Below are 19,164 nucleotides of genomic sequence, written 5' to 3'. Positions count from 1 at the left end.
AGTTAAATAGACCTAACAAAATGCCCTACCCAAACAAAACATTCCCCAAACCCATGTGCGGTTTTAACCAGACCAGTTTTCTGCTGGCAGAAAACTAACTCTCATTGTGCCACAACAAAAGACCTAGAGACAGAGCTCTAAATCACGGCACAGCCCAATTTTTCCCTTTTTCCACCACTCAAATGAATATGAGTGGTTATATATATAATATCATTATGTTATATATATAATATCATTGGCTGCCACAGTTGCAAGGTGCAGTGGCATCTCGAGAGACAACAGACTTTTTTCCAATTCACCTCTTCATTTGGCTTAAGAAAGGGTTACCATTGTGATGGGACTTTAAATGGACGTTGCTCCATCATATCCACTCTTGCTTCTCCTTGCTGCTTATGTCCAGGGGCACTCCAGTACCTGAATAGATAAGAGTTCCTTTAAACCTACAACACCCCCATACATAAAAGTCTGGCCTGGCCTTTATTGTAGGACAAACAGATGAAGAACAGGACAGGTTACTCAAGGACACCAAGGAGACACCAGAGCAGAGCTCCGGAGCAACTCTAGCTGTAATACGTCCCGCCAACTCTCTATAACTCCTCTGTCAGCTCTGAAAGATAAGTCTAATTTTGCTACCTTTTCCCTTCCTGCACTGCCGAACCACATTTCTGTGTTTCATTTATGCTAAATACAGCTATGCTTTCATTACACTAAATGTGTGAAAACCAGAGATCATACATCATTAATTCTACCTGGCTTTCAGCTGAGTCATTATATGTTTATGGAGAAATAAGTATTTATGCAACTATTTACTTCAGTTTTATGGACAATATATTCCAAAAGGACGCACTGCCTTCAGCACAAAGGACTTTCTGTATTATTTGTATACAGTTTATCTCATTATGTAAAATCAAGCATTCTTTGTTCCATCAAAAAGACACAATAAATTATATGAGCTAGTGAATTGCTATTATTCATTTCTGTTAGTCACTTTGTAATGTCTTTTATCCACTCATCTCACATTACAGACAATATCTGATTAGCAGTTATAATTTCATACACCACATGTAAATAGCGTGTCCACCTCTGCAGTGGAGTAGGCTAGATTTTTTTAAGTTTAAAGTAGGATACAAAAGTATAGGACAGGAGGCCAGGGAAAGTCAACCTGGAACACTGAGAGACAAAATTCAGGCAGTTGCTAGAGTTTAAGTGTGGCTAGGGGGCAATTCACTTTAAAAAACGAAACCCACAAGCATCTTAATGAGCACAGGTATTTAGAGTCTCTTTTTTATGCATCCTTTAAAATATAATTTTTCCGATAGGACTGGAGGTCCTCTACATGCTCTTTTATGTGGTCCTTATCGTATTGTTTGCAGAAGTGGTAGGACTCTCACTACATATTTATCTTGGGGACTACTGCCTGCAGACATGTCATTCCCATTTTTAAGGCGTGGGAAATAAGCAGGAATCCTGGGTTGTACTGAAAACAAAGCCTGAGCCAAAAAATAAGCCCATCTAGGCATTGCTAGTTTCCTCACCTAGGAATATAAAGCTCTTCACTTAGGTTGTGGCCTGCAGCACAAATGCAAGGGCAGGATAAATCACCTGCATCCCCCCATGTTCTCTGCTCAGCTGAGATGAATTGGCTCAGGAGCGCACTGCTCCCTTTGCTATGAGGCAGCTTTCTGGAATCATTGCAGACAACCTGCTGCATGGGTGACTGTGACCTGATGTTCGTGGAAAGGGTCATTGGTCCCTGTCCGAGGCTGCCCAGGGAGGGGGTTGAGTCCCCTTCCCTGGAGGGGTTTAAGGGGCGGGTGGACGAGGTGCTGAGGGACATGGGTTAGTGATTGATGGGGATGGTTGGACTCAATGATCCAGTGGGTCTTTTCCAACCTGGTGATTCTGTCACATAAGGAAGAAATTCTCCACGGTGACAGTGGGGAGGCCCTGTCCCAGGTTTCCAGAGCAGAGGTGGCTGCCCCATCCCTGGAGGGGTTCCAGGCCAGGTTGGATGGGGCTGGGAGCCCCTGATCCAGCGGGGGGTGTCCCTGCCCAGGGCAGGAGGTGGGACTGGATGATGTTTAAGGTCCCTTCCAACCATTCTGTGACTCTGTTGAGACGCAGCGCTCACGCTTGGTACGGAGGCGACGGTGGAAGGCGGCACAAGGACAGATAAAGAAAAAAAATTCAAAAGCGCGAGCTGTTCTGACGTTACTGGCTCTGAAGCCCCGTCTGGCAGGAGGCGGAGAGGCAGGCGGGAGGCGAGCCGCCCTCGTTCCGCAGGAGCAAGGCCGCCACCCTGCGGCCGCCGCGCACATCGCACCCCGCGGGGCCTGAACCCAACAGGCGCTCCCCGGCTGGGGGGATCCCTTCGTACAGCCCCTCACAGCCCCGCGGCTGCAATTCCTTTTAGCGGAGAGGCTGTAACTTTTCCTTTACAGCGAGACGAACACCTCGCACCTTTGCATCTAAGACTTCCACTGTATTTAAAAGATAGATACCTGGGAAAGTACTCGTATACAAACCCAACCATCTCAGCACCTAATTCCCTTTTTCAGGCTTATCAAGAAATAGAATCACAGAATCATAGAATAACCAGGTTGGAAGAGACCCACCGGATCATCGAGTCCAACCATCCCCATCAATCACTAACCCGTGTCCCTCAGCACCTCGTCCACCCGTCCCTTAAACCCCTCCAGGGAAGGGGACTCAACCCCCTCCCTGGGCAGCCTCAGACAGGGCCCAATCACCCTTTCTGTGAAGAATTTTTTCCTAATGTTCAGCCTAAACCTCCCCTGGCGGAGCTTGAGGCCATTCCCTCTTGTCCTGTCCCTTGGGAGAAGAGCCCAGCTCCCTCCTCTCCACAACCTCCTTTCAGGTAGTTGTAGAGAGCAATGAGGTCTCCCCTCAGCCTCCTCTTCTCCAGGCTAAACACCCCCAGCTCTCTCAGCCGTTCCTCATAAGGTCTGCTCTCCAGCCCCTTCCCCAGCTTCGTTGCTCTTCTCTGGACTCGCTCCAGAGCCTCAACGTCCTTATTGTGGTAGAACAACACATAAGCTAAACACTAAAGAAAAAGCCACTATAATAATATTTTTCTTGGCAAGTTTATCTGCTGGCATTTGTAAATCCACTGAGAAAGTGTGGTACAATCAATACAGCTGAGGCCCAAGTTCTAATTAGAGCCTTCTGTTTGAAAACAGCTCTTCCTTAAACACTCCGTGGCTAGTGGTAGTGATAGAATATTCCCTAAAAATAAGAGAATGGTTCATTAGCGTTCATGGAAACGGAAGATCAATCTGCCCTTGCGAAAGTTAATGAATACACAGAAATATCACACCATGACCCCTGATCTCACTGCCTGAGGCAGCAGTATTATCATGCACTCACCAGAATTGCTCAGCAACAGGGCGCAGATACAACTCTTATTGCATTAATTTTATCTGTGTGATTATTTAAATTAATGACATTCTAGCTGCAAGTCACAAACCTCAAGAGATGCTCATCTGCTTAAATACTAATGATGCATTTCTGCTGTAAGGTGTAAGAAGAGGAAGCAGAACAAAACACTAACAATTTTTAAAAAAATAAATATTAATAACAATACAGGCACGAGAAATCAATGTTTCATTCAAACAAATGCTGAAACAAACCACTTAAACCACTATTCTCCCTCCCTCAAGGATTCGTGAAACCTTGGTCAAGCACAAAATGTAAGATCGTCTGTATTAAACAAACAAAAGTTTTGAAGTATGATGAAAATACCTTGTGGTCTTGACCGACTTTTGGCAAGTCCTTGTCTAACTCCATCTCCCTCTATAAAGTGGAAATGGAAAGGATGTCAGCCATCCCATTTCTTTCAGCAGCACAATGATATACCTTAGTTATCCTGCCTTCTATGCTATTTTAGATAATAGCATTTGCATTCTGTTGCTTGGAATAAGAACACCTAAGAAGAAGAAAGTAATTTGTAGTCTTGATACTATGATTTTTTTCACCTAATGTACTCGATTCCAAGATTATCCTTTTAAGACCATTACCCACAGAGTTCTGCTGCAGCCTGGACCATCTCCATCTACCCACTGTGCTATAACCAGTTTGCTGGTTCATTCCTGTGAAAAATATAGAAAAACTTTTCTTAGCATGGATTTGAAAAGTGGGGTAAGCAGCTCTTCTGATCCTTTCTTCTTTTACCCCTGAAACATGTTCTTCCATCTCCACAATTACGACTTGCAGGTTGGCCACTGGTCTTTTGTGGGATAAAAGGCACCGGAGGGTATGGCATTTTCTGTCCAGTCTTTGAGGAGCAGCTGTCTGAGAAATCACACAGCATTACTTAAAGCCCTATGAATGGGAGAGGTTACGGAGAGCCAAAGACCTGCACATTTGGATGACTTTGCACAACACTTTTGTGCCTTTGAAAAAGTTATCCAGGAAGATCTGTGAACGTTCGAGAAAGAACAAGGTTGAACAGCATAAAAGGTTGAGCTGGAATTTCGTGGAAGAATAGAAACTAGTCTATAAAATTGCTATCGTACTTTTTACGTACAAGACAAGCTCAAAAAAAAAAATTAAAAAAAATCTTGTGAAGGTGTGTTAATGGGAAGGGCTTGAGTGTAGGGCAGAGACTGGAGAAAAATAGTTCTCAAGGATTTGTCACACACCGATCCTTGAATCCTGGGATAACCCTGAGCCCCACAGCTCTACAAGTGATAATTCAAAGATTAAGTGACTTAATCTGTCGGTACCACGAATTAAAACAAAGCAACTTCTTGATATTGAGTCATATAGACAAAGTAATTCAATGTAAAGTTACTTTTAGGCCTCTTTTATATCCTTTGCAGATAGTTCCACTAGAAAGAATATCGGAGCTAGTTGATTTAATGACCCTTCATTTAAAGGCCAAGGTTAGAGTGGCTTTTTTTGTCTTCATTGTAATTGGATTGTTCTACCATAGATAGTCTTACTATATCAATCATTACATGAGTGAAAGGTGAATAGAAATATTTACTGAACCGTAATATCCATGATAAAACAACAGATGCTGTCAGCTCTAAAGGGAATACATTAGCAGAAGTAAACCTGAAAGATCAAGACCTATTAGTCATAACAAGCATTTCAATCATTTATTTACGTTAGCAGCTCAGCTTTGAAATAAAGTGAACATAATCCTTATTTACAATAAATTGAGCTTATCTTTGCGCTATGGTATATCTTAAACTATGATGATATATTGATTTTTTTTCTTCAGAAACACATCTACCTTCACCACACTCATCAGTTTGCTTTCCTGAAAGTCTCCACCACCTCCAGTTATGTTATACAGCCTTTTTTGATGTAGAAACCCAACATCTTATACTTTCCCAGTGTTTTATTTCACAATTGACGAAGTGTTTATTAAACTGATATACACATCCTAATCCCAAACCGGTTAAAAAAGATCTTACTGGAGTGACTGGTTACTGACACTGTAACAAACAGAAAGGCTGAGCTGACTTGGAAACATCTGCTCCTGGAGAGAAAGTCTGTTTAACAAAGGGAGGTAAAGACATCATAGAGCACAGAGTGCAATTCAAGAGCTGAACTATCCCAACGTGTCAGCACTGTAACGGCACAGCTATCTGTAGTAGCTGAGCACATGAGCTTGGGATCAGCCGCCATACAGGACTCCAGCTGAGACCCTGCCAGCCTTAAGCAGACCAGAAGGATTAATTCAAGCTGTCTTGAAAGCTAAATGCTTTTACGTTCCCTTATGACATTTAGTTGTTTTGCAGCCACATGGCCTTGTTGCCTCATGTTCCCCTTGTAATCTACTATAACCCTTGCAACCCTTTGTAAAGAGCTGCTGTCTTGCTTCTCTTCCCATTATGTATTTGCATAGTCAATTAGCCTTGCTTAGAAGCACTTATCCCTATTGAATTTCTTCAATTTCTCCAGATCATTTTGTATTCTAATCTTATATTCCTGTGGCCTTCATTCCCATTTTATGGACCTGCAGGTTTAACAAGCACATTCCCTACTGCTCCACCCAAGTAATTAACCACGACTGGAACAAGATACAGAACCACATGCCACTCTGGATATCCTCCTCCTCCTCCAGCACTGAACACTGACAGTATTTCTGAGTACAGCTCATTGAAACTTTTGAGTATAGTTTTGAAATACACTTCTAGTCATTGTGTGGGTCACGATCAACATCATGTCCTCCCAGTCTGCTTTGAATCTTCATGTTTAGAATGAAGAGCCAAGCTTAAGATATTTTCTGGTTTTACTCTTGGACCATTAGCTCTGTCATACGAATTAACACAGCATGTGTTAATTCATTCTTTGAGCTACATAAGCTCTCTTATGAGCTATATAAACAAACATAGCTTGTTCTCTACAAACCTATTCCAGCCATTGCATCCTTTCACTTGTCTTCCAGGAAATCTGCTGGAAAGGCAGCTGCTAACATTATATAGGCCTAGATAAATGCAATTATCATTAGAAACATATCCCATATTTTTTCAATTAAAAATATGCAGACACCATATTCCTGGCACAATCAAAGGAAGATTTAGTCATTAAGGTTCTGAAGTGACCAGGAATTACACAGTTAGAGACAATCAGTACGACTTGAAACCGGACAAGGCATCCTTATTCAGAACTTCTTACAAAACTATTTAACTACACCTCACTAAGTGCAGAGCTTCTCTTGTATTCAGGACAATCACAGGTTTCTAAGTACAGCTGTTATACATTTCTGACCATTTGGCACAACACAGAGCAGTCAACCATGCTATTTTTGAAAAGTCTGTTTGCTGTTAAATTAAGATGCTGGTGCCAATCTATGAAAGAAGTGCATAACATGGATGCTGTCAAAAAAGCAGAAAAATCTGCTTTCTGACACAAAATTATCTGTGGCATTGTTAGATTCCTGTTAAATCTACTTCTCTGTTTCACTAGGACACCTGATGAGTGGTTGTGTTTCTTTAGATGTGGAGGGGAGACCAAAATCACTGTTCATCCTCCCTTCTAATGCCCTAGCGCCTCCACAACAGCCCTGTTCACAATGCTGACAGTGACAACAGAAAGCACCATATCACAAATTAAGTGGGATTTTTCTTTTTTATTTTAAACATTTACAGAGTTGGAAATAAATACAGGAAGTAGAAGATAGAGAGGGTGCTTTTAGAAGAAATCAATCAAGTCTTCATCAGGCTTCAAACAGGAAAAATTGTATCCAATAGCTGCTTAAAACTGGCCACCATTTCAAAGGTCAAGAACCAAGCTGAACAATAATGTAAATAACTAAAGATAAACATTACAACAAACAAGGATGACACAGCTGACATCAGTGAACACACAGCTGTAAGAGACAAAATGGAACCACACTAGCACAAGAAAGTCTCATGTATTTACAACATACCTATCATACAAAAAAAAAATTTGAAATATTTAGGGAGTGATTTCTTCTCTGTCCAGCTCTAAGATATAAAAGAAACACTGGAGGCTTGGTTGGATTTGTTGTCCTCCCCAATATCTACAGAATATTTTTAACTTTTAGCAAAGTTTAAAAAACACTTTGTATTGCAAGAATTTTTCATCCAACCTGAACTATTCCATGTTTCCATCCTTGCTTAACACCACTGTCATCCATTGGGGCAGGTTTTCAGAAAACAGAGTTTGTAAAGTTCTTTACAGTCCTTTATCGATGGTCTTGCCTGTAGGTTGGGAAAGTGTCTGTGCGGTGAAGCTTCACTGGGCTAGAAACATCTTCACCAGTCAGATGCAAAAAAAAAAAAACCAGAACAACATTCAGTAAGACATAGGCATCTTATTCAGCATTTTATAAAGGACTATGCGAACTACAGATTATAGCCTTTTAATTATACCTATCCCTGCTTAATCTGTTGCTCCACCTCAGAAATATCTCTCAGATTTTCTTTCCAAGTTCCGTCAGAATAGACTTGTACAAAGCAAGTGAACTTTGTAAAAGTCCTGACTCTGCTTTATAAGTGAAAAATGCACTATACCTCATAATATTAGCATTAATTATCTTCTGTATAGTATAAAAGGGGACAGAAGCCAATTCAGTAACCTTAAATTCCATCTTTTGTGGAAGACAGTTTTTGCATACGTTTCAGGTGCCTCTTGCCATCCAGTGAGTAAGATGCAGCTTCATATGTATGGGACTATACAGTCTGGTGTACCAATTATTTCATATTTCTTTCTCCAATAATAATTGAAATATCTCAAGATTTTGGCAGTTAAAGGTAATTAGAGGTGCTTGGGGTACCACTGAAGCAGGAGCCCTGACAGATGAATGAAACAAGGACTTCAGTGTCTTTCCTAATTACAATGCTGGCTGCATGCGTTACTCATTTTATAAAGCCTTTTACTACATTCTCATGACAACAATCTCCTAGGATCCTGTTTTCTTCCCCCAGTCTAGCAAGCAAGCTATTTTTTTCTAAATATAAAATAAGTGGTTTCTACCAATACAGTCTATTTATCTTGTGTCAACTCAATGCTGAATTATTGTTTTAATGAAGGACTATACAATAAGGCACAGTAAGCCCAATCCACTGATTCTGTCAGAGTACTACAGGCAGTCTTGTTCTTGTATGCCACAGGCTGCCACCAGCAGGTCATCTTCCCATGCCCTAATTCACTGAACAAATTTCAACAGGCATTTAAGTACTGCTTTTATTATTCATCCCTCCTCTGAAACATTTGCTGGGTTTAGCTGGGGCTTTTTATGTGCTGCCTGCCCCCTCTAGTGTTAAAAAAAGGAAAAAGGAAAAATGTTAGCTCTTTAGATTGTTGAAAAATTTGCTGAGGACGAGAATGGAATTGTAGAATCATAGAATAGTTTGGGTTGGAAGGGACCTTAAAGATAATGTAGTTCCAAGGGCTGCCAGTGCCTGTAATTTTTAATCACAGCTTGCGATGTTCTGTGTTCTGGAGGTGCTAAATTCTACAATGTCCTGCTTTATTAAAAAAAGTACAATAAATATCTATTATTCATTATTCCTTGAGAAATTCCTACTATTTGAAAGGAGGAACAAAAAAAACTAAAGGAGAGAAGATACTTCAAATTTTTTTCAAACCAGGATATTTTAAAATATCTGATCAAGACTTCATAATTCATCCATATCAAGTTTTGTACAAACACTAACTTGGCCCATCCATGTAGCTTACGAGTGGAAAACTACGTTTTGAAATACAAACAAGGTGTTGTTTGTTTGGAATGTCTTTTTTTTTATTCTAATAATACATTTGACTAAATGATGCTGAATTTGGACCAGCTGCTCAGAGGCACCAAGCACCTACAGCTCCTACTCCAGAGGTACCTCTGGGGAAACAGGCACAAAGCAACACCAGCACGCAGAAGGTGCTGCTTTTTTCATTTTATCTCAGGGGATTCAATTCAGTGTTGAAACACGCTCTGAAAAGAAGAGCAGTGGGCTTCCTTTCCATCTCACCACCCCTGCGCTCAGTAACCACTAGATGTCCCTTGGCGACCACGGAGGGACAACTGGGTGTAGAGATTTCCCCTGGGAGAGACTCATAGAATAGTTAGAATAGTTTGAGTTGGAAGGGACCTTAAAGATATCTAGATTCCTCCCTCTCTGCACCTTCAGGACGTTTTCAGGCAGATGGGGACTGAGCTGTGCTGCCCCTTGGACAGCAAGGCAGTTTGGAGAAGACACCTGCTCATCTTTAGACCTCACTGCAATGCACGGTGGCAGCATTGCAGCTGTCTGAGCAACAGTTTCCTAGAACGACTTATTGTGGCCATTTTTATTTCCCTAATTCAGCTGTTTTCAAGGATGCAGTTGTTTCAGTTTCATGTTAGCAAGTATGCAAAATGAATAATAAAAACTGCATTGTTCTTAGCATGAGGCAGGAACCCAAAGCAGGGGGGAGCCAAATGATTGTAAGTCTGGCAAAAAATCAGTTTGGTAGCAGGAAGGATGGGCAACCTTGATAACTGGCCATCCTGTAACAGTAATTTCCCCTTCTTTACTAGAAACGGTCAGAAAACTTGTCGAATTACACATTCCTCTCCAATGGGAAGTAAGAAGAGCACCTCCTGATCACAACCTCTCTGCCAAGTTGTCCGTCTCAAGGTGGCATGTGGCCTTCTCTCCATCAACGAGACCGCAGTGACAACTGGCTTAGACCAAACATCAGCCATCAGCGGGATGGACAGATACTGAAATGACGTGACAATGTCTCGATCTGATTTGTGCGCTGACTCTTTCCACCACAGCCCCTTACCTTGCAGACCATAGAGCTGGCCAGTGCTGTGCTGTCGCGTGATGTGCTGCCAGTAGGCACTGCGGGGCAAGGGCACCATGGTGCTGAGAGACACGGCTCGCTCGCTCATTTTCATTTGAAGCTGCAAAGCAGTAAACACAAGTGAAGGAGACAGTCATACTTACTGCATATCATCCAAGAATAGCATGACCACTGGCTGCAAGGACTTGTAATGGTATTGGCAGCACACACCCTCCCTCCCTCTGTCCACCCTGCATGAGCAGAGACAACTAACTCAGGGGTTAGTCTCCTCAGGCACACAGCACTCAGATTAGGAGATCATGTTGCTGTTGCACACCAAAGCTCACCTTGGTGCTCCCCTGGTCTTGGGCTACCACTGCTTCCCCTGAGGGGAGTTTTAATTCAAGCAGCTGAAACAGAAACTGGGGATCAGTGGAAGATAGGAAAGTGCCAGTATGCTCCCTCTGTAGCAGCAAAGCCACCCAAGGGTCCTCCCAGCTAAGCGAACAAAAGTCAAATGCAGCCCTGGCACACTGAGAACCTGACTGGAGATGTTTCACATGGGTGAGGGCAAGCTGATCTTGTTACTTCTGAAGCATTTTCTATTCATCCAGCTGGATGGCACAGGAGTTCAACACAGGAGATAACTCCATCCTTCAGCTAAATTCCTTGAAAGAACAGCACGTTAAGGCTGCAGTGCATCGCTGGAAGCCCCGCCTCATAGTTCTCCTCCACACAGGGCCTTCAACTACATTTTCTTACATAATCACAGCCCCTCGTTACGTCATACTATCCTTAACACAAAAATAAATGAGAACTGACTACTTTAAGGTGTTTTTTCCCATTAATTTAACAGCATGTATGTGCAATATAATAAAAATAATTTTATTATATCATAAGCTTCACAGCACAGCTGAAAGACTCCTTCCAAAGCTCAGGAAAGCATCAGTTCAAACATAGCAAGACGGCACCTGACTTTTATGAAGATAACTTTTTACAGAAAGGTAAACTTTTTTGTTTTAGTTTCACGAAACCTGAGATGAAAGAACTTTCTACAAGAAGATCTGTATAGTCTGGAGCAACACAAAACACAGAAAGCAAGCACAGAAAAGAGGTGAGGGCTGGCTGTATCCAAAGAGACCCATCTCCAAATTATTTAGAGGCACTCCTCTCTCTACAGGGGACACTGGGCCCGTGATGTGAAAGCAAAACAAAACCAAACCTAGATCAGCTCCTGCTCTTAAAACACCCACCTGTGTGACAGGTGGAAGTGAATCACTGCACCATGCAAGGCTCCACCTCATGTATTTATTATAGCTCCCTCACTAAAGCCTCGATACCCTTTGCAGAGCCACCATGCACATCACAGAACCATGGAAACAAACAAAGAAGGATCTTTTACTGGGAGTAAAAATCAGCAGAGCATTGTGAGGATGGCACTTCCTAGCTGGAAATACTTTTTTGGTGATTCCATTTATTGGTGATTCAGATAGGAAGCTAAGGCAGTTTGAGCAACAGTTTGGCTGTCAGGAATAGTGCAAAAAAGCAATCGGCTATCTAGGGAGGAAAAAAGAGGCACAGCTAGAGAAAGATTAGATAAAGGCACAAAAAAGTGCCAGAAGGGATGCCCTGCCTGAACTCAATCAGCAGGGGAAAAAATTTAAAAAAACCACATCTGGAGATAAGAATTAGTATGTTATGTCCTGAATACATAGTGTTTAATCAAAACACCTCAGACTGCAAGCAAAGGCAGCTTTAATGATGATAGATTTCATTCTCACAATTAACCTACTGTAACTCTGTAGCAACAGGATGAGTAGGAATAACTTGATAATGACCTAGCTTTATGCTGCAGAAGCACCCAGCACTGTAAGCAGGTCAAAACCAGTCGGAATTGATATGCTGGAACAGGCAAGAGCAAAGGCTGCAAGCAGAGCACCAGGTGGGATGCGCAACTCGACAAATAATTTGTTAACTGGAGGGCACCTAATTCGTAGCCTCTCACCCTCTTCTACCCAGGGGAAGAGGAGAATGCTGAAACTGGAAAGGAGATCAGGATCCCCAGAGCAGCTCAAACACAGCTCCCTGCACACATGGCAGGGATCAAGTTATGGTAAGTCATGCTTAAACCAAAGAAGCATCAAAGATGTGAGAAGTGGTGAGCGACAACACAAAGCCAAGGCACAGCTCCTGCACCTCCAAAAGACCCACAGAGGAAGGGGATGGAGAAACAGTACTCGCAGCCACCAGCAGCCAGTGCTGAGAGCAGCTGGGGAGCTGCTGTGCCACCTCTTGTCACCCAGGTGAGAGATATACAGAGCTACACTAAGGCAGTTTGCTAAGCCAACACACAGCTCTGGGTCAAACAGGCTGCAGTTGGTTCCCAGAAGTCCTTGGGGCTCAGAGAGGAGATGTTAGGTATTTTCTTTCTTAATCCCATCTTAACAAACTGGCAAAACTGCATTAAAAAATTGAAATTTAAAAAAATTTTAAAGTCCTGATTAAAAAAATCTAACCACCCCCCCCCATACACCAACATTCTGTCCAATTAGCTGTGAACATTGATCCAAAAGGAAAGAAATTTTATTAGATTTCACTGGTTTCCTCAGGCTGGACAAGTATTTTTCAGAGATTTTGCAGAACTTGTATCACGTAAACCTTCACCTTAGGATCCTGTTTTTGAAGGGATTTTCCTCCTAGTAAAGCAGATTCATGTAATCAAATCAAACTCAATTAGAATGATAGCTACTAAGAAACACTTGATAAATTAATTACAACAAAATTAAAGAATTGTAAACTAATAAAAACAACTTCAGGAATTATAGGGCACTAACACGTTGCTGCTGTTTTGACTAGCTTCCTCTTACTATCCGTCTTACACTAATACTCAATATTCTCCTCCTATTTCAAAAGCCAGTGAGCATCATTTCCACTCTTAATTACGAATCTCTGTGGAAATGGCCAGAGATAATAGCAGGGCTCCAACCTGGACACCTCTCTTGCACATCAGAACGATCAAGTGCGAAGTGCACTCTTGAGTGGCTGAGAGGGGAAGAAGGGTCAGGGAAGGTTGCTGGTAAACTGGTTGTTAATCTCTCTCCCTATAAAGCCCTGAGCTTTATCTGCCAAAACTGGGAAGTCCACTGTTATTACTTTAGTGAGATGTCATGTTGTAAAGTCTTTTTTAAAGCTACCTGAAGTGAGAGCAGGCATAAATGACAGCAGTCAAATCACAGCACTACTCCCCTCAGGTTTCATGGCAACCAAATACACATGAAAATACAACTCGAATAGATATTTTCTTTCCATTGTCTGGCAACGCAAAAGTGAAAGGAAAGAAACAGTTGGATGAGGTGAGTTACCAAATTACCGGAAAGACTTCATGCATCGCTAAGCAAAGCCAGCTCTTTCTTCGCTTTAAAAGAGAAAAGGGAGAGATCTTTGAACTCACTGAACAGGAAAATAAATGAAACCTACTTGTGAAGTGTTACAGACTCTGGTCAGCACAGGCTCAGTCCTCACCAGAAAGCAACAGTACATTAACAGAACATGTCAGGGTGAGGTTCCCGACTGAGGAACCACTATTGCATCAATGTTCCACAAACATTTCAAAAGCCAGAGCCAGTTATAGCTGCAAACTAAACCAACATACTGTAATGTAAAGAAAGCAACTGCCAGGGAGTGACAGACACATTATAGCCCACGTTCTCAACAGTACTTGCAGTTCTATTTCACTGTATCAGCATGGGACATTCATCTCTTTTTTTTTTCTTTTTTTTTTTTTTTAACCTTGCACAGGCTCCAGGAGCCCTCAGGTTGCATAATACCACCTCCACCTCTTGGAGAATCACATCACTGAGGTAGTGGCAGTCAGAATGACAGAAGCAAACAGAAGATATTCAATGTAGACTTAATTTCTCAGTATCTCCTACTTTCTGCTTTTATTTACCCTTTCTGTAAATAATAGCTCAAGCTTCACTAATACAAAAATTCATACAGTGCAAATAATTCTTGGAAAGAGAAACAGTATAGACAACCGAGAATGAAATGCAAGCATCTAAAATGAACTCTTTGCTGTAAGAAGGAAAATCAGGGGAAATCAACCAATCCAAACAAAGGTGTACTTCATAAATATTTTGTAATCAGCAAACAAGCCACCTGAGTTCTACATCGATTTAACCATCCTCTGCCTAAACTTCCAAATCTGAATGCTAGCTTCGCATCTTACACTCCTGTATTTCCTACCAGTCCTGTGCACCATAAAACAAGTTTTAGATACAAACAGCACTTGTAGAAAACAGACATCCACTGAGGAATCAGACAAACATCTAATCCTCCCCCACAATTCAATCTGAAACGTATGACTCTTTCCAAGTCATCCTTGGAGTGTAGATGTCAATTAGCAAGTGGAAAACTGAGCATGAGCCACAACATTTTGCAAACAGATTGACGAAAAAAGCTTCCAAACAAACTCATGATGCTGATTAATCAAAGGAACCTAATGGGAATGTGAGCTGACAGGATCTTATCATCTCTGTATTAATTCACACTTATTGATAGTTTTGCAAACACAAAAAAAAAAAAAAATCAAGGACTATGTTTCCCTCTTGTTTGGATTCTTACAAAGCAACTGTGGATATAGATACTGCTCTAAATTTTTAGTTCTGATGGATTAGTAAGAGCAATAATGACACCGAAGAAACATATTATTAATTGGTAGCCAGTGCAAAACAACAAGCATAATAAGCAGCCGTACCATTGAATTTTTCACACTCTGCAACAAGCGCTCATGTTGTTCTGCTATGGCCAAAGCAGCCGAGTGAACCTTCTGATAGATTGCTTCCCCATCTCTAGTTTGAAAGATGAACAGTCCTTCTCCTGTGTCACACATCCTGCCAAAGCAAGAACAGATGGGATCCAAGAATGAGATTTAAGCTTACAGGTCACCCTGAACCACGGTGCTCTAAAAACACTACCACGCAAACAGTAAGAATACAAAGGATGTTGAAATATTGAACAAATTTATCTAAAAGTCTTTAAGTATGGGTCTTACCAGTTCTGCTCCAATCTTACTATTTTAGTCCATACTTGAATTGCTCTCACCAAACAGGGACTCAACTTAGTACCACTGATATAGCATAGCTGCTTAACTTCTAGAAGTCCATATGCAAGGACCAGATTTTTAATATTTTGACCCCAACTCAATCTATGCCAGACAGGATTAATTTCTCTTTCTTTTTCAGACTTTTAACAGCGTCTGTAAAGGGTTCTGCAGAGTTTTGTTTTCCATTTGAAACAATAAATACAGATCTTCAGCATCCTAATTGCATTGTCTTATCATGGCTAATGCATGATCAGCTAAATAAATGTATCCTTTCCCCCTGCTGAGAACTAAATACTGAAGTAATACAGAGGACAGACACTTAAATGTCTCTTTCCTTTCCAGATAAGTTAATTCTATGATCTGTTTCTCTTGTACGATTGTAATTCTTTAACGTCCTTATCTAAAATAATGGATCCATATCCCTTAGAAAGGATTTGACAGTTTAGTTCAATAAACAAGTACTCCAACTTCAGCCACACAAAGATTTCAGCTCATTAAGACTGAGCTGCGGGAAGCAATACAAGACAGCATCTCTTAAACAAGGAACTTCATTCAAATTTCTTATAAATTCATTTGTCAAATATATGGAAACCAGAAATATAATTAGTGGAAAAGGGAGTCCTCCATTACTTCAGTTTGCTTTTGGGGAACAACTTGGCACTCCCTGTTTTCAACTTCAAACTCCAGTTTTAGTAAAGAACCACTTAAAACCTGTAACTCAACACAACAACACAACATAGTGAACATACACCTACCTCCCTGCTTCAAACGTGAACCAAGATGGGTCCCGCCCATAGCGTCGGAGGGCACTTAATGGCCAAGAGATGAGTTTTACTCTGGGATTCTGGATGTCCCAAAGACAGATATTCTCAAATGTTATCTGCAAGGTACATTCCCCATGCACATCTAAATTAGGGGATGGCATCAAATACACATTGAATCTCTCTGGGAGAAAAACAAAAGGTTAGTCTAAAATCCCTGCCCATTAAATGTGCAAGTCATTAAAGGAATTTCCTATTTCCCATCTCTAATACAAGATCTTGATTCCATTTTTTTTTTATTCCAACAATTGATTCAAAAACAAAGACTCAATTACTTCCAATAACTCAATATACCCCACTTTTAGGGCAGTCAGAATGCTACAATCAAAGAGTATCAACCATTTGTGTGTGCGTTCAGACACTGAGCAGAACATACCATCATAATCCTGATATTTGCAAACAATTAATAAAATTGCGTGCATGAATAAATCCATTGCAATTGCATTCATGCATATAATTAGTTCATTTGCATAGTAAAGTGAAGTAACCACGAGCTGAGGCTTTGCATGCAATTACTACTGTTTATTATTTGCTTTTATTGCCAAAGAGCCTCAGTCACAGACTGAACTTCTTGTACAGAAATTATGCAAGAAAACACATAACAAAGTTGCTCCAAGAGCAACTGATTTGCCTCAGAAAGGAAAATGCTATTCCATAATAATTCTAGTTAACTTACTTATCTCTGGTAACATTAAAAAAAAAAAAAAAAAAAGCCAAAAAACCCCACAAAGGATGAAGGAGGGTTCATAAAAACAATTTAGCACTGATTTATTTCTGATATTCATGTGCACAGTCCTACAGACTTTAAATAATGCAATTAAATATTTAAAAGGTCAGCATTTATGTACCTACCATTCTGCTCCCTCTCTACTCCAGATGCCAATAAGTCAGGCTCTCCAAGGCTAATGTCATTTATTCGTGTTCCAAGACACTCCATCTGAAGCACCTTGCACCATTCATCTGCCTCAAGTTCTGTATAAATGCCCAGAAAATCTGTGTGTAGGTATAATACATTTATGATTTCACAATTAATGTTCTTATGTTTTCTAATGTGCGCTGCCATTTTACCCACCTGACTCGCAAGCAAAGGTTTTGGAGGTGTCATCATTAAAATAAATCCCAACGGCATGCTTCTTTGTGCTTTTTGGCATTCGTAATATATTCTTCACATTATTGAGCTCTGTGACCTGACAAAGCACAATTCAAGAGTTTTAATTTGAGGCTTGAAAAGACATACATCCATTATTGACTGAAGAAGTAGAGAAAAGAATTATATCAAGTTACAAAGGCCAAAGAAAAGGACAGTGAGTATGAGCACGCTTCTGATTGCTCTCAAAGAAATGCAGCCTTGACATGAATCACCTTAGACAATTAACTTGAAGACCCCAGATGATGAAATAACCATGTCCTCCAGTTCTCTCTTGTCTATATTTGAGTTTCAGTGCAACCAAGGGGCAGATACAATGAAAGCTTACTCCACTTTGAGAAATATTTATGTGTAAGTAAAAAGAGGTAAAGATAAAAATCATTCATTAATACAGAGGAACAAGTCCAGTACAGCTTTCATTTCATTGTGGATGATAAAACAGTGAGAATGGCGAAAAGCTGCTCTCTAAATTATTTTTTTTATGGAAAGCTGAGTATTTGTTAGAATGGGCCACTTAGAACAACACAACACAGTTTTATTTGCTAGAAAGCTTTTTAGCTCTTTAAAGATTCACACACTTGTAGACACAGGTTTCTGTTGCTTGGTTGTGAAAAAATTATTAGAAAAACAGCTTTCACACAAACCCCCCCCATACACCTGTTACCTTGTATACAGCTTTGTAAATACATACAACAGTTGGTTCACATTTCTAGCACCCATTTTTCACCCCCACAACCACACATAACATCTCTGAATTTGAATGAGAAGGAATTCATTATTCAAATTCTTTTTAATGTAAAACCTAGCACTCTGACAGGAAATCAGGAAACTATATTTAAATATTCATTTTTAGAAAGCATTTCACCAATTCTTTCCCTTAGAAAGGGTTGGAGAGAGAGAGAGAAAGATAGAAAACCAGGGAATTTAACAGAAATATTCCCAAAGCTGTACAACCTAAAAACTTCATTGCTTTGGTCTCTTTAGACCTGTGGAATAGCCTTACATCAAACTGTGTCAATGCTAAACAAAGAAATGCAGCAATTGTCTTATTGATAAGACTCAAGAAGTACAAAGAGTTATCAGTGTTGCCAGGTCCAGCAAGAGTAACTGCTCCTCTAGAGCATCCTGGGTTCACCAGCACACCTACTGCATCTCTAACCCTTAATCCTGAACCAGAATCAAAACCACATTTTCAAGTAAGACCCCTGAAAAGGTAATCTTACTGTGAGTAGATGGACCAAAGAGCAGTTGATGGGCAACGTCTCCCCTAAATAAACACAAGCAACACATCTAATGTCTGGAAACTCACTCTACGGGCAACAGCAGAAGGAATAACAGAAGAAACATCCCATTGGGAACACACCAAACCTGACAGCTGCCGAATTTAGAACGCAGGTTTTTATAGCCTCCAGGTTCAAGATTTTGAGAAGTGTCAAACCTGTGACATCCTCATTGTGCTTAATTTTGCATAAGCATTTTTCACTCTTCCAGGAAACCTTGCTAACAGGACACCAACAAACTCATTGTTAAATATGACAAATCTGTCACAATCTATTTCCCATCGGGCGCAGCACATGACAGGTCAACCACAAATTGCCAGTTGCCAAGTTCAACTCTCACATATTTTTCTCATATACCAAGAAAGAATTCTAATACAAGAGGGGAAGAAAATATAGCTAGACTTTTTCATTCAGGCCAGCAACCACCCTGATATTTATACTCAGTATATCTACCTTTTCTGCAAGTGAATGTGCTAATGAAGTTTTGTAACTATGAGTACAAAAGTTAGCAGAAGCAGAACATAGTCATACATACAGCCTGGAACAGGC

General features: G+C 40.7%; 1 protein-coding gene across 4 annotated transcripts in view; it reads right to left on the bottom strand.

The window, feature by feature from the left end:
• Nucleotides 1–7,104: 7,104 nt before the first annotated feature.
• Nucleotides 7,105–19,164, bottom strand: part of DOK5 (docking protein 5) — a 38,222-nt gene continuing 26,162 nt past the window's right edge. The window contains exons 3-9 of one of the 4 annotated variants that reach the window (XM_069871491.1): nt 17,261–17,375; nt 17,041–17,181; nt 16,123–16,312; nt 15,020–15,155; nt 10,611–10,673; nt 10,264–10,384; nt 7,105–7,752 (exon numbers count right to left, since the gene is read on the bottom strand). In XM_069871491.1, coding sequence (XP_069727592.1) covers nt 7,685–7,752; nt 10,264–10,384; nt 10,611–10,673; nt 15,020–15,155; nt 16,123–16,312; nt 17,041–17,181; nt 17,261–17,375 — 834 coding nt within the window. In that variant the 3' untranslated portion in view covers nt 7,105–7,684. The remainder of the gene's footprint in view (nt 7,753–10,263; nt 10,385–10,610; nt 10,674–15,019; nt 15,156–16,122; nt 16,313–17,040; nt 17,182–17,260; nt 17,376–19,164) is intronic. The other 3 variants (XM_069871492.1, XM_069871493.1, XM_069871494.1) reach the window with 3 other exon arrangements.

This window comes from Phaenicophaeus curvirostris, chromosome 18 (genome assembly GCF_032191515.1).
Source record: "Phaenicophaeus curvirostris isolate KB17595 chromosome 18, BPBGC_Pcur_1.0, whole genome shotgun sequence".
Lineage (NCBI taxonomy): Eukaryota > Metazoa > Chordata > Aves > Cuculiformes > Cuculidae > Phaenicophaeus > Phaenicophaeus curvirostris.
The sequence above is the reverse complement of the archived record's forward strand: the minus strand, read 5'-3'. Positions and strand labels throughout refer to the sequence as shown.